General features: G+C 55.5%; 1 protein-coding gene across 1 annotated transcript in view; it reads left to right on the top strand.

Moving 5' to 3' along the window:
• Positions 1-10,181, top strand: part of LOC309619372 (uncharacterized protein) — a 62,389-nt gene extending 52,208 nt beyond the window's left edge. The window contains exons 12-19 of the mRNA XM_082374474.1: positions 3,566-3,756; positions 5,417-6,010; positions 7,103-7,185; positions 7,503-7,659; positions 7,847-8,008; positions 8,098-8,223; positions 8,317-8,560; positions 9,849-10,181. Of these exons, the coding sequence (XP_082230600.1) occupies positions 3,566-3,756; positions 5,417-6,010; positions 7,103-7,185; positions 7,503-7,659; positions 7,847-8,008; positions 8,098-8,223; positions 8,317-8,541 (1,538 nt within the window). The 3' untranslated portion in view covers positions 8,542-8,560; positions 9,849-10,181. The remainder of the gene's footprint in view (positions 1-3,565; positions 3,757-5,416; positions 6,011-7,102; positions 7,186-7,502; positions 7,660-7,846; positions 8,009-8,097; positions 8,224-8,316; positions 8,561-9,848) is intronic.
• Positions 10,182-14,323: the final 4,142 nt, after the last annotated feature.

The raw sequence follows: 14,323 nt of genomic DNA, 5'->3' as shown, positions 1-14,323 counted from the left end.
TGTCCCCAACATCCCGGGATCAGCCAGGCTCCTTTTGGGAACTCTCCGACCCCACTGAGGCCGGGCTGCTTTTCCTGTCTCGCCGACTTCCGGGCCTCTGTTGAGAGGGCTCAGGCCTTCTAAACAGCCACCGAAGAGTCTTCTTTGCTTGCAAAAATAACCACATCTGCAAAGGTGCAGGGTGTCATGGGGCCTCAGCCCTCATCCAGTGAGCCTTCTCTCTGGGCCAGACCCTGAGCTGGGGGTGGGTGGGAAGGGGAGGCTGCTTCTATCTCCCCCGAATCCCCATTCTTGCTCTGCTGGGATTCAGGGACAGGCTATCAGAGAAGCCCTTGGAACCTGCCAAGTCCTGTGCCCTGCCTGACCGTGGAGTGAGATGCCCACACCTAGGGATAGCTCGTGCCTGGCTGAGCCCTTAAATCATCTTCGGGGCAGAGACAGCCCGCTTCCTGCCCCTGGATGGAGGTGGGGCTGGCTTTCCAGCCAATCCGGGAAGCAGGCAGCAGGCCGCTCTCCTCCCCACAGAGAGGGCAGCTTTGGGACTAGGGATTAGGGCCCCGGGCGTGTCCTGTGTTCAGGCTGGCCTTCCCAGAGCAGGCGTGGGGCATGCCCACCCCTCTCTCCCCGAGGACTTTGGTCCCTGTTCTCCTCCGGGTCTCAGTTTCCGCATCTTTAAATGGAGGCGTCTGACTGGACGAGATGATCTCGAGGTTGTCTATGAGCTGCTCTGCGTCCTGGGACCTCCGAAGGGAGCCTGGCCTGTGGGATCTGCGACAGCAGGGGCTGTGTCTGCACCCTGCACTGCTGAGTCCTCAGAAGGGTAGCTCAATAAATAGCTGTTGCACGAAGGCATGAACTTTCTTCTCTTCTGCTCTTTCTTGCCTTAGACATGGCTCTGGACATTCGCTCATGTCTTGGGCATGTGCCCACCTGGGGGTCACCTGTCCCTCCGTGGGCAGCTGGCGGTACGAGGGGAAATAAGGAGGTGGCAGCTTTTCCCATGAGATTTGCAGCTGGGGTGACCCCACTTGATACCATTCCTGCTAGATATTCCTTCTCACCTAAAGCCAGCAGGCAGCGTGTCTCTGAAACAGCTTCTCGGACGGTTAGCCAGAGCTCCCCTGTGCCAGGAGCAGTATTTGGAGGACAAAGCCCTTGTCTTCAGGGAATGTAAGACCGAGTGGGGGAAATAAGACAGGAATGCCACCAACTGTCACATGTCTGGTTGACGTGGGTGCCGTGCTGGCTGCAGAGACCAGAGAGGGAGGCGAAGCGACGAGCTGGCCCTGGATGGAGGAGGCCCAGAAGAATTCTCCGACGGGTCATCTAACAAGGAGAAGCTCGCATTTCCTCATTTGTAACAGGGAGGGAAGAGTAACCTTCCGCCTGCCGGGAGCTCCTGTGGGTCAGGTGCTTCTCAAATACTAACTCATCGAATGCCTATTTTTCAGTTGCGGTCACCGAGGCACTGAAAGGTTGAGTAACGTTCCCAAGGTCACACAGCCAGTCTGTGGCAGAAGTAGGGTTGAAACAGGTCCACCTAACTCAAAGCCTTTGCTGGCCTCGCTGGGTTTCTGGGGAGCCCTGGTGGTATAAAAGGGATTTTAGAAAGCTGATTATGTAGAAACGTGAAGCCCTGAGGCCTTGAGGCTAGTCTGGAGAAGGCTTCTGAGGATTGCTGTGTCAAGCAGGTGTCTCTGAGGGTGGAGGGCTGCCAGAGGGCCCGGGTCCACCATCTGGGGTGGGTCTGCCTTTCACAAGAGACCCCTCCCCTGGGGGGGAGCCTTAGGACCCTTTGGGAGGTGGTCAGCCAGCCTGGGCTCTGGGCCCCCTGTTGTCCAGGGAGAGAGGGAAGGAGGGAGGAGCCTGACCCAAGATTCAAGCAAGGACCGCTGGGTTAGGAGCTGGGGGATGAGGTCTAGGCCTCAGCTTTGCAGATGAACAATCTGGTGACTCTGGATAAATTTTGGAGAACAAGAGCCTCAGAGGGCATTGCTGAAGGAAACTTAGAAGTCATTTCAACATAAGGCCCGCAATGAATCAGTGGTAGAGCTAGAGATCCATGCATTACTCTTCCCTTCCCACTGCCCTGGGCCTTGGCATTCTGGGTCTCAGTTTTTCCCACGTGTGAAATGAAGGAGTTGGATGGGGAATTTCCTATGACAATTTAGGCTTTGACATTTTGCGTTGAGTAAGTACCCTTACAAGCCCCCGAGCTTTGGAGCTCACATCAGGCCAGACAGCAGACAGGCTGACCATCAGGCCAACAGCTGCACAGGCCTAACCGCTGTGGGATGCAGGACCATCCACCAGCTGGGTCTTGGGTGACAGGAGGCCTGAGAATGGAGAGGGCAAGAGAGAAGGCCCTCTGGATGGGACAGCGCTAACACTGGCCTGAAAGGGATCGACCAGGCAGTAGTTAAGGGCGCAGACCCTAGAGCCAGAGGTTTGAATCTTGGCTCTGACATACTCAAGTTTGGGCAATGTAGTTAACCTGTCTGGGCCTTTGTTTCCTCATCTGCAAAAAGGATACAATAACAATAGCAGAGTTGTCTCAAGGACCAAATGAAGTCATGCATGTAGAGTGTTTCACACAGTATTCAGAAATGTTAGCTAGTGTTATTTTATTATCTTTTAACACATACAGAATGGAACCCTCAGAGATCAGACACTGAGTTTGCAGCAAGGCTCCAAGACACCAACCGGTGGGGTAGAGAGAGCCAGATGCCAGTTTAAATCCTGACTTCATGGTGACCTTGGACTAGTGACTTAGCTTCCCTGAACCTCAGCTGCCGCATCTATAAAATGGGGCGAATAAAACCCCTCTCCTGTTGTTGTGTGACAACCTGTTAAGCTCAGCTTCCTCAGCAGGGGTCACTCATAAATGGGGCTTTCCCTCCCCTTCCCTGGAAACATTATAGCGGAGGTGATTTTGCCAGAAAGCAAAGAAGGAAGCTTTAGACATGTGGGCAGTGCCTCAGCCCCAGCACTCTGTCCTGCCCCATTTGGACAAGGGCTGGGAGAGGAGAAATGGGGTCCCCAGGATGGGTCTCTACCCAGCTCCTTCAGTAGCGCTGGCATGTGTCCCCCCGCCCCATGGGCCCTGGGGTTCACTTGGGGTCAGAGGAAGGCATTCAGGTGTCAAGGCATCACATACCCTGCTCGGGAGGGGTGCAGAGGGGCCGTGCCCTGACCCTGTGAGGGAGGCATGTCCTGGCCACCATGGGGCTTTGGAGGATCTGTGGTTATTGTTCCTCTAAGAGGCGTTGGCTGAACCTGCTCTTCAGCCCCAGGAGGATTGTCATTCCAGGTCTGGCAGGTTCCATTAATCACCTTCTTGTCAGTTTTGATCCCCACTGAGAGAGCGAGGGCTCCTGCTTTGGGCTGAATCACACGTTTTCAGAGAGAGCTGAGCCATCAGTTTGGGCAGGAAGGCCGGGCAGGGTCAGGGGTCAGCCTGAATCCCTGGCCTCCCCGTGGTCTTAGAGCACCGCAGCCTGGCCTGGCTCTCTCCCTGACACTGACACCCACTGGGGGAGACGCAGGCCCACTTCCCTACCCACAGAAAACAAAGGCCAAGAAAGCCCTGACTCCGAGCCCTCCTTTCTGGTCTTGCTGAATCAGCGAAGGGGCTTCCAGCACAACCTCAAGCTTGTGTCACCTCACCCCAGCTCCTGGCCTATCCCACCCAGCCCTTCAGGCTGCTGTGGGCAGGCAGCTCCCAGGAGGCCATTCACGGCAACCTTGGCCCCCTTGGTGAGTGGAGGCTTGGAGCTCGAGTCCAGTGTCCTGCACTCTCAGCCCTGGAAACTCTCCTTCTCTCCCGGGCTTCTGAGAGGCCAGCTTATGGCCCATTTCTTTTTTCTTTCAGCCTGAGTGGTGAGGCCTCCTCTGCCGGCTTCCTAAGTACACCCTGAGTTTCAGTTACATCCCAGGCTCCTCGGCAGAGACCCTGGCCCCAGGCTCTGGGTCACATCCTCTATGTGGCCTCTTGGTCAAACACTCACAAGCTGGGGCAGGTGTCATGTGGTTGGGGGGCTAGAAAGAGCCCTGCTCAGTATTAGAAGACTTCCTTTCTGGACGTGGCCGTGGCTCTGTGGCTGCTATAATGGAGTAATTCAACCCATGGGCCAGACTGACCTAGGGCTTTTTGACCTCGACACTACTGACCTTCTGGGCTGGAGAATTCTTTGGGGCGGGGGCTGTCCCGTGCACAGTAGGATATTTAGCCACATCTCTGGTGTCTATCCCCCAGATCCCAGTAGCATCCCCCAGTTGTGACAACCAAAATGTCTCCAGACACTATCGAATGTCCCTTGGGGAGCAAAATAGCCCCTGGCTGAGAACATCTGAATTGATCTATGGTGACAGAGTTGGAATTATGGGTATGTTAGGGGCACGGAGTGTATGGGGGGGCGATTGACTGGGAAAAGGTACAATGAGCTTTATGGGGTGCTGGAAATGTTCTGGGTGGTGGTTACAAAGTAAACACATGCTTAAAATTTCATACGTGGGTAAAAATGCATTAAGCTGGATGCTTATGATTTGTCCATTTTACTGTAGGAAAAAAATGCCTAAAAAAATGAGCCTAGTGTAGACAGGACCAGACTTGGGTTTCAGTCCTGACTCTGCCCTTAAGGCTCAGTTTCCTCCTGTGTAAAATGGGGATAATAGGAGTACTCACCTTATTGGGCTGTTGCAAAGATTAAATGAGGCAGTCAATATAAATTTCTTAGCCCGGTGCCTGCATATGGTGAGGGATCTCAGGGTGTTAGCTATTATAATGTGCAGGGCCACTTGCTGTTTCTATGCCTCAGTTTCCCCAGCTGTGTTGGATGGTCCCTAAGGTCCCTTGCCACCATGACTTTACCTGATGGTCTTGGAGCCATTTTTTTCTCAGCCTAAAAGCCTTCAAGGTTGTTGATTCTACAGGACCAAGCAAAGTTTGTCATTGTTGCTGGGAGCACTGGAGTAGATGAAATGCTGAGAAAGACGCAGAACATTCCAGTCAGACCTCTTAGAAACAGGAAGAAGGGAGGCAGAGGGCTGAAGTGACAACACGGGGCCACCTTGCAGCCACCCTTCCTCGGCAGAGGCTCCCTGACAGACCGGTGCAGCTCAGTCCCGGTTCTAACATTGGGTGGGGCCGATGGGAGTGAGTTCCCTAAGTGGAGAGGTGAGACAGAATTCAGTTGTCAAAGGGTAGTCTCAAGTACAACACCGTTCCCTCTGAATCATCACTTTTGTTAAGGATTAAGAAAAAAAAATGCCCCCTCCCCCAATGGCACAACCCACCCTGGAGAACAGAGGTCATGAGCTTGTGGGAAACAGACGTGCAGTTGGCACCAGTAAGAGGGTGGGGAAGGGAGGAGAGAAGATGGGGCAACCGTCCAACCCCCTGGAAGGTGTATAAAAGGCATCCACTCCGGGGAAGAGCCACAGACCTCAGCCAGGCCAAGCCAAGATCCTACTGCACCAGCTCTCTGCCCATCTCGCTCTCACCATGAACAGTTTCCCGCAGAATTCCTCTGCCAGCTGTGGAGGTGGCTTTGGGGGTGGCTCCTGCAACCTGGGAGGAGGTCGCAGTATCTCTACCGGCTCAACCCGGTTTTTCTCTGGGGGATCAGCTGGGAGCTTTGGAGGTGGCATAAGCTGCGGCTTCGGTGGAGGGGCTGGTAGTGGTTTGGGTGGAGGCTTTGGAGGTGGCCTTGGAGGTGGCTTTGGAGGTGGCCTTGGAGGTGGCCTTGGAGGTGGCTTTGGAGGTGGCCTTGGAGGTGGCTTTGGTGACTTCAGTGGTGGTGATGGCAGCCTCCTCTCTGGCAATGAGAAGATCACCATGCAGAACCTCAACGAACGCCTGGCCTCCTACCTGGGGAAGGTGCGCGCCCTGCAGGAGGCCAACACCGACCTGGAGAAGAAGATCCATGACTGGTATCTGAAGAAGAGCCCAGTCAGCCAAGAGCGCGACTACAGCCCCTACTTCAAGACCATCGAGGACCTCCGGGGCAAGGTGAGTCCTTGCAGGTCGAGGAGGGTTCCTCTGAGCAGGGCAGAGATGCGATGGCCAGGAAAAGCAGGGTCCCTAGGGACCAGAAGGTGCAGTGTGGGCAGAATTCTTACCCTTCCTTTGGGGGAAAATCTAGTCTTTTACTGCCTATCAAGCATCTCTATTCCTGATGGGTTTTCTCAGGCTATGTGTTCTCTCCCATTATTCATTTTTATTGTTCTTACTCATGCCAACATTTTTTACTGCTTTCCAGTTATGTTATTAGTGACTTGATCTCTATAATCCTAACCCACTGGGTTATTTGGAAGCTGTGCTGGGTTATTTGGAAGTTTTAAAAGCCACTAAGAATGGCTAAAACCAACAGAGAAAGGAATGCATGTTCATTCATTGGTTTGGGAACACTATTTTGTAGGGGCCTCCTTTAAACTGGCATTCTCAATTGGCAGCGACCAGGTAGGGGAGATGCAGGCAGAGGCTTAGGCAGTGCTAAGCTGAGATTCTCTCCGTCAAGGCCTGTCCATCACGCTGTGATGCCAGCTTGTTGGAACAGAAATCCATCTGCCTGGGCTGAGTCCCAGCTATGTGGGGTGGATTTTAAATGTTTTGGAACACAAAAGTTTAGACAAGAAATTCAAATGGATGGGGGTATTTGTTGGAATTCCACCCTGCTCAGAGGGGAGGCCAGCTCCAGTGATGTTATCATGAACTGTGAGGAGCCAGGCTGATTCTGTCCTGATCTTAAGGAGAAGAAAGGCTCTCAAGACAGCAGCCTCGAGAGGTTGCCAGTCTGACGCTGCAGAGACGTGACTAACCACAGATGTTCTTGGTGGGGTCGTTCCCCTGAAATGTACATCCCGATCCTTCCCACCATGACCAGACATAGAATGATGGAGTGACAGAACAAACCAAGGGGACCTGTCCTGTCTCTCACTTTACAGAAGAGGAACTGAGGCCCAGAGAGAAGTGCCCTGCCCCAGCTCACAGGGGCAGAGAAGAGGCAGAGTCTGATGGCCACCCGTCCTGCCCGTGTTTTCTCAGTCCTGCTCCCCAAGCTTGTGGACCCTCCAGTGGTTGGTTACCTTTTGTATTTTGCAGATCTTGGCAGCCACCATCGACAACAACCACATCATTCTGGAGATTGACAACTCCAGGCTGGCTGCCGATGACTTCAGGCTCAAGTGAGTTTATTTCCCTCATTCCCCTTTCCCAGCAGTTATAGTTTTAGACAAATGTTCCTCTGAACAATGTAACCAGAGCATCCCAGGAGTGAAGGTCTTGCGGAAGTAGCAGAGTCCAGTGCAGGGGTAGTGGAGTGTCTAATACCATTTCTTCCTTCCTTCCTCCCTCCCTCCCTCCCTTCCTTCCTTCCTTTTTTTTATTGGAGCAGAGAAAGGTTTATTGCAGGGCTAAGTAAGGAGAATGGGTGACTTGTGCTCAAAAACCCAAACTCCTAATACCATTTCTATGTTGTTTTTTCAATTTAACAATCCTTTAGGTATGAGAACGAGCTGGCCCTGCGCCAGAGCGTGGAGGCCGACACCAACGGCCTGCGCAGGGTGATGGACGAACTGACCCTGCTGAAGACCGACCTGGAGATGCAGATTGAGAACCTGACCGAGGAGCTGACCTACATGAAGAAGAACCACGAGGAGGTGAGAGGTGGGCTGTGCTTGCCATGGCTGAATCACCTTCAGTGATGACAGAGAGCCCTCTGCCGCAGCCAGGCTCAGCCCTCCACCGTGGGACCTGGAAGCACTTTCCAGAACATTCCAGTAGCATTCAGAGCCAAGGAGGGGCAGGCTGAGGAGCTTCATGCATCTTCCTTTTCCATCCCTACAGGAGATGAAGGAGTTCAGAAACCAGGTGGTCGGCCAGGTCAATGTGGAGATGGACGCCACCCCAGGCATTGACCTGACCCGCGTGCTGACGGAGATGAGGGAGCAGTATGAGGCCATGGCGGAGAAGAACCGCCGGGATGCCGAGGAATGGTTCCGTGGCAAGGTACCTGGCCCTCTAACCTCGCTGAGCCAGGGGGTGCTCGGGCCTTCCAGCTGGGCTCTTCCGTCACCTTGGTCCTGCTTGAATTCCAGAGTGCAGAGCTGACCAAGGAGGTGTCTTCCAGCACCGCCGTTATCCAGACCAGCAAGACGGAGATCACGGAGCTCAGGCATACACTCCAGGGTCTGGAGATTGAGCTGCAGTCCCAGCTGAGCATGGTACACCTGCTGCCCCTGCCCAGTGGCTGCCCCCTCTAGGCCCCTCCCCCTGGCCCGGCTCCCCTCAGACCTTCTCCTCTGCCGCCCCACCAGAAAGCCGGGCTGGAGAGCACGCTGGCGGAGACCGAGTGCCGCTACGCCCTGCAGCTACAGCACATCCAGGGCCTCATCAGCAGCGTCGAGGCCCAGCTGAGCGAGCTCCGCAGTGAGATGGAGTGCCAGAACCAGGAGTACAAGATGCTGCTGGACATCAAGGCGCGGCTGGAGCAGGAGATCGCCACCTACCGCAGCCTGCTGGAGGGCCAGGACGCCAGGTAGGTCATGTGGGAAAGTGACTGTGGGACCCTGGGCTGTCAGGGCAGGCAGGGCCTTAGGGATCAGGCCCTTGTGTCTGGGAGGGAAGGACACCTGTCAGCTTAAACAGCCTGGACCAAGAGCCAGGACCACAGCTTCCTCTTTGTCCTCTGGCATCAGACTGTAGGGGCATTTCCTTTAACTTTTTTTTTTTTTTTTTTGCAAGACCGCATGTTTATTTATTTATTTATTTATTTATTTATTTATTTATTTATTTATTTATGGCTGTCTTGGGTCTTCGTTTCTGTGTGAGGGCTTTCTCTAGTTGCGGCAAGCGGGGGCCGCTCTTCATTGCAGTGCGCGGGCCTCTCTTATTGCAGAGCACAGGCTCCAGATGCGCAGGCTCAGTAGTTGTGGCTCACGGGCCCAGTCGCTCCGTGGCATGTAGGATCTTCCCAGACCAGGGCTCGAACCCGTGTCCCCTGCATTGGCAGGCAGATTCTCAACCACTGCGCCACCAGGGAAGCCCCCTTTAACTTTTTAATTCAGGCCTCCAGGTTAGATTGGCAGGACTAGGGACTATGGAGAAAATATCTCATATTGGAAAAGTATTAGCTTGGATTCAGGGCAGCCCAACAAAGCTGTTAAAATAGAGATTTAACTGCCTTCAGACTATCTGCAGGGATCAGGCCATCCTTGTGGGATCAAGGGAGGGGTAAGGGGTCGAGTGAAGCAGAGGGAGGATAAGACGTCCAGCAAATGCCTAATAATATCTCCTCCTGAGGCTTCACAGACAGACAGACAGACAGACAGGACAGGCCTGGGAGTCACCTGCTGCTGCTGCTCTGTGGGGCTGGGGGCACAGCTGGGAAAAGAGCCCAACTCAGGGGCTCCAAGTGATGATCTGAGCGACTCCATCTGAGGACAGGTAGGCGGCTGTCCTCAGTGGCCGTCCGCTCATGGCTGCCTCTCTCCTTTCTCCCAGGTTGCCTGCCTTCGCCGCAGGAGGTAAGGAAATAACCCAGTGGGAGAGGCGATGAGCCTCCTGCCCTGTGGGCGGGCTGGGCGGCAGTGCCGGGTTCCCCAGTGTAGGGAGGGGGGATGGTACTGGAGCAGAAGTGGTCACGTGCTCCTCTGTTTTCCTTTCAGAATAGGTGGCTCTGTCCCCGCAGACCCACGGGGCTGTCGTGGAGGGAGTCCCCCAGACAATAACACAGTCCCCATCAACTACCCCCCACGCCACCAGACTGACTAGGGGTTTGGGGCCCTCCTGGGGGGCCTGAGCTGGGTCTTCTCCAGCCTGAAGGTCTTTTGCCTCTTCCATTTCCCAGGAAACACCATCATCTCTACTAGCGGCACCACCAGCTCCACTCGCCGCCTTATAGAAAAAAAATAAGCCTTAAATCTGCCGGGCAGGCCCTCCCTCTGTCTTCAGCACCCAGAGGAGAGAGCTGACGGTTCCCTGCAGGAGCAAAGGAGGGAATGCAGGACCCGAGGCTCGGCCACTCCGCTCTCGGCCCACACCCCCCCGAGGACAGCCACTCCCCGCCCTTCTCTCTGGGTCTGCTTCCTCTTCCCCCTGACCTGTCTCCTCTGATTCCTCTGCTTCTCTACTAAACAGAAAAGCTAATTCAATAAAGTTTCCCACTTTCTTGCAAATGTAATTTTGATTCTGGTTTGGTTTCTGAGGGTGGCACCTGCCAAGGCCCTGACTGGGGGCGGCGGGGGGAGGTGGGTGGGTGAGGTCGGGCTGAGCGGCCCACTCTGACGAGCCCCGGCCCAGAGAGCTCCCAGCTGGGAGGGACACAAGGCACCCGGGCCGACCGTCAGCCACGGGGTCGATAATGACAAACACAGGGCCACAGCTGGCTCATGGGTGATGGCGCCTTGCAAACATGCACATGCAGGAAAGAGGTACAGAGGGCTTGGGGCAGAATGCAAGGGGTTAGTGCAGGGCTGGTGTGGGGAGAAGGAGGCCTAGGACAATTGCTCCAGCCCCAACTACTGCCTTCCTGCTTTCTGCGGAGACAGCTTCCTTTGGGCACCCTCACCTGCAGTCCCCCCACGCCTCTGCTTGCCCCAAGGTCCTGCCATTCCAAGCCACTCAGTGACCAGATGCACGACTCAAGGAGTGACCTCAGCCTGTGCTGACACTGACCCTCCTCCCCGCCTCCCCTCTGGACCCCTCTTCCCCCTGCTTCTCTGGACATCCCAGCTTAGACGTGCAGCCTCCTCTGGCTCTGCTTACTCCTCACGGGGACGGGTCCCCTGAATTCTGACATAGGCAGTCTTCTCTTTTGCTTCTTCACCCCGCCCCTCCTCGGGCCATCTGGGACATATCCATGGTCACAATTACCAGTATGTCCTGATGACTCTCCACCGAGGCCCCTCTCCTCTGTTCCAGTCTCACACGCCCAGATGAGCCGGCCGTCACCTCCTCAGATCCACTCATCTGAAGGAACATCCCTCCTTCTCCCAGATCTGGGCCTTCCTGGTCCTCCATCCCAGAGGACCCAGAAATCCAAGCCAGGAGCCTGGGCGTCCTTTTGGCTCCCTCTCTCCTTCACCCCCTCACAAGTTCATGCCGTGGATACACAATGTCCTTAATGTCTTAACTTGCTGGGCAGGTTGCCACAGCCTCCCTGGCCTCCCTGCCTCCAGTTTGAGCTTCCCCTTTATCCGTGCTTCACACGCCAGCCAGAGCCATTGCTGGAAATGGAAAGTCCTCCTCCTGGCTTAGAGATGCTGCAATAGCTCGCCACAGGCCACTGAGGAAAGTCCAGACTCCTCACCAGCCAAGAGGCCAGCGGGGTCTGGCTTCTTCCGGCCTCTCTCTGGCCCTAATTCTACACTAGCTTCTCCCCGCCCACCAAGAGCTCCTGCCACTCCAAACTGTTCTCAATGAGCCAGCCACATGGCTGGACCCCTCAGGCCCTTGTTCAATGAGTGACCTCCGTTTGATCTGACCTTCCTCCCCTGTTCTCTTTGTTTTATTGGAGACCACCAGGTTTTTATTCAACACTCCGACTGAGATGGACACCCCCTCCTCTGTGGCACCTGGAGAGAGTGGGGTGATCTCAGGTGTTGGCATATCTGTGCCCTCCTGCCCGGGTGTTGACCGTAGACCGTGTGTGCTGAGGGGGCCGGGCTGTGTCCAGCCGACTGCTGGGGCTTAGCCAGTGCTTATTGAGGGAAGACACCGGTGAATGAACTGGGGGAGTGCCTCTCGGATGCCATCTGAGTTTTGTCATGGGGTAGTAGGCCAGAGGGTAGGGGGGTTGTGCCACTCTTGCCAATTGCCCTTTCCCTGCCCCTTCCTCATTTCCCCTTCCCCTCCCGCCACCCCTGTCCACATAGTCGGTGCCCTCATTCATCCTCCTCCTCCTCCTCCACCCCAAGCCTGTCTGGGCACTGGGCAGTTGGTTTAGTCCACAGCGGTCGCTCAGAGGTGACCCACCCAGCGTGCTAAGCCAGGGGAAAGGTGTCTCTGTCCACTCATCCCAGATCCCACCCCCACTGAGGAACGAGGTGCGGCTCAGTTCTCGTCCACGTGCCCAGAGCTGTGCTAGGAGCTCAGACGTCAGAGAGAAAGAGGACATGACCTCCACTCCCAAACCCGGTTCCTTTTTTTGTTAATCTATTTCATCAGCAGCTGTTAACTGAGTGCACCGTGTATCAGACGCTATATTGGATCCTGGAGAGAAAGCGATGTGCAAAAATGCAGCCTCTTTCTTTAGGGGGTTCACAGACTGGCGGGCGGTAGGAGGTGACACCCGCAACAATAAATTATTGCCATCTTCAAAGCTCAGTTCAGGGTTCACCTTCTGCCACAGATCTCTGCTCTTTCCCCACCACTCCCACCCTTCCCGGTCTGTCCCCAAGGCCCCCTGTACTGATGGCCATCATGGCCATTATTGGAGGGCAGGGCGCGATGGCCACAGGCTCTGGAGCCACACTATCCTGGCGTGCGTCCCATCTCTGCCACTGATTCCATCTGTAACCCTGGCCAAGCCACTTAACCCTGTGGGCGCACTTTCCTACCTGCTAAGTACCACCTCCCTCGGAAGTTATGAAAGTCAAATGTTTAGAACAGTCCAGGCTCGTAGTAAGCGCCCAGTAAACTAAGCTCTGTTGTCCTCTTTCCTTCAGGGCAGGGATGGATTTGTCCTCATCACCATCCTCCTAACTAGGCTGTTACAGGAGCTCAGTAAATGTGTTGGATGGAGGGATGAGTGCTGACAAGGAAGACAAGCTCTGGGCAATGAAAGAGGTAGGCAAGCACACTGTCCTGCAGGCATGAGGGAGGGGACTGGGCTGGAGAAGGCCCTGAGAGCTGAGCCCCAGGGCTGGTGCAAGGCCCTCCCAGGCCTTTCTGGGCTTGGAGCAGCCCCTCTTCCCGAGACCCAGGCCAAGGCTGTGTAGGGAACAGCCCCCTCCTTTTCTGAGCCAGTGCTGGGGGGCTTGGTGGTGTGTGGGGTTAATTGCCCACGTGGAGTAGCGAAATGAGCTGCACCCTGGGCCTGGTAGGGGCTCTGGCCTGGGACCCTTTCACCCAGACCCCGGGGAGGATACCGAGAAGCTGCGCTGCATCCGAGGGTCTGTGTGGCCTTATCAGGAATCCCGAGGAAGCCTGGAGGGGACCCTGGGGTGGGGGTGGGGGGGTGAGTGTTTCTGTCAAAGCCAATCCGGGAGCCTTCCTGAGCTGGACAGGGGTGGTGACCTCAGGGCTCTGGTCTGAGATGTGGGAGAGGCTTGGGGAAGGGGAGGGCAATCTGCTCTTTCTATCCAGGACTCATTTCATCCCCTCAGTCATCTGCATGGGGTGACCATTCAAGGGAGGGCAGCTTCATCAGTCCTGCTTGGTCAATACTGCCCCTCCCTGGGGTTGGCCAGGTGCCCACGTGCCCCACCCCTCCCCCAGGCTCAACACCCCTGCTTCCCAGGGCTGTGAGGAACGGCCCTGTCCGCGGAGGCTGACTAACCTCTATGTCACTGGTTGCCAGCGAACACAGTTAATGCAAAAGATGCCAAAATAGAGGGGATGCTAATAAAGGGGAAAGTCACGTGTCCAGCATTTGTCTAGGGCTCTTTTTTATTCTTTATTTCATTTCATCTTTACAACAACCCCGAGTTGGCACTGTTGCACCCATTTTACACATCTGAAGATCGAGGCTCAGACTGGTTGAGAGACCTGCCCAGCAGGAGAGCTGGGATCCACATTCCAACGTGCTTTCCAAGACTGTGGCTGGCCCTCTATCAAAGCCAAAGTTTCAGCTCTGGAACCTGTGGCAGAAGCGGGCTCTCACTTAAGCCCCAATGCTTAGGGGACAAAGGCATCAGCGTGGAATGTGCCCATAGCATCCCTGTGCCTCAGAGCTTGGGGTGGAGGTGCCTCCCCACGGCAGTGCTGCACGAAGGTGGCTGATTGCTGTGTGACTCCTGGCTGCACAGTTAGCCTCTTCCTCACCCCCAGCACGAGGCGCCTCCCTCTCCCAAAGGCTCCGCCCTGGGTGGATGGACCAGTGCACCTCTGCTTTCCCTAATGGGGTTGTGCGTCCTGCCTGGGCCCTGCAGGGGGTAGGCTCACTCCAGAAAGCATGTCAGTGCCACTTTAGCCACTTGCTGTGACGTGGAGTGGAGGGATGGTCCCGACATGAGACCCTGTCCAGTCCCCAGCCTTGAGTGGGGCAGCTGGACAGCAGGCCATGGCTAAGGGCAGAGCTGCAGCCCTGAGACCCCTTGGGTGCCTGTTGTCCCTCTGTTTTGGGGAGCAGCCTCGAGGGTCCACAGAAGACCCTGAGTATGA

Source organism: Balaenoptera borealis (genome assembly GCF_965194805.1).
Source record: "Balaenoptera borealis genome assembly, chromosome: 20".
In the NCBI taxonomy this organism is placed as follows: domain Eukaryota; kingdom Metazoa; phylum Chordata; class Mammalia; order Artiodactyla; family Balaenopteridae; genus Balaenoptera; species Balaenoptera borealis.
The sequence above is the reverse complement of the archived record's forward strand: the minus strand, read 5'-3'. Positions and strand labels throughout refer to the sequence as shown.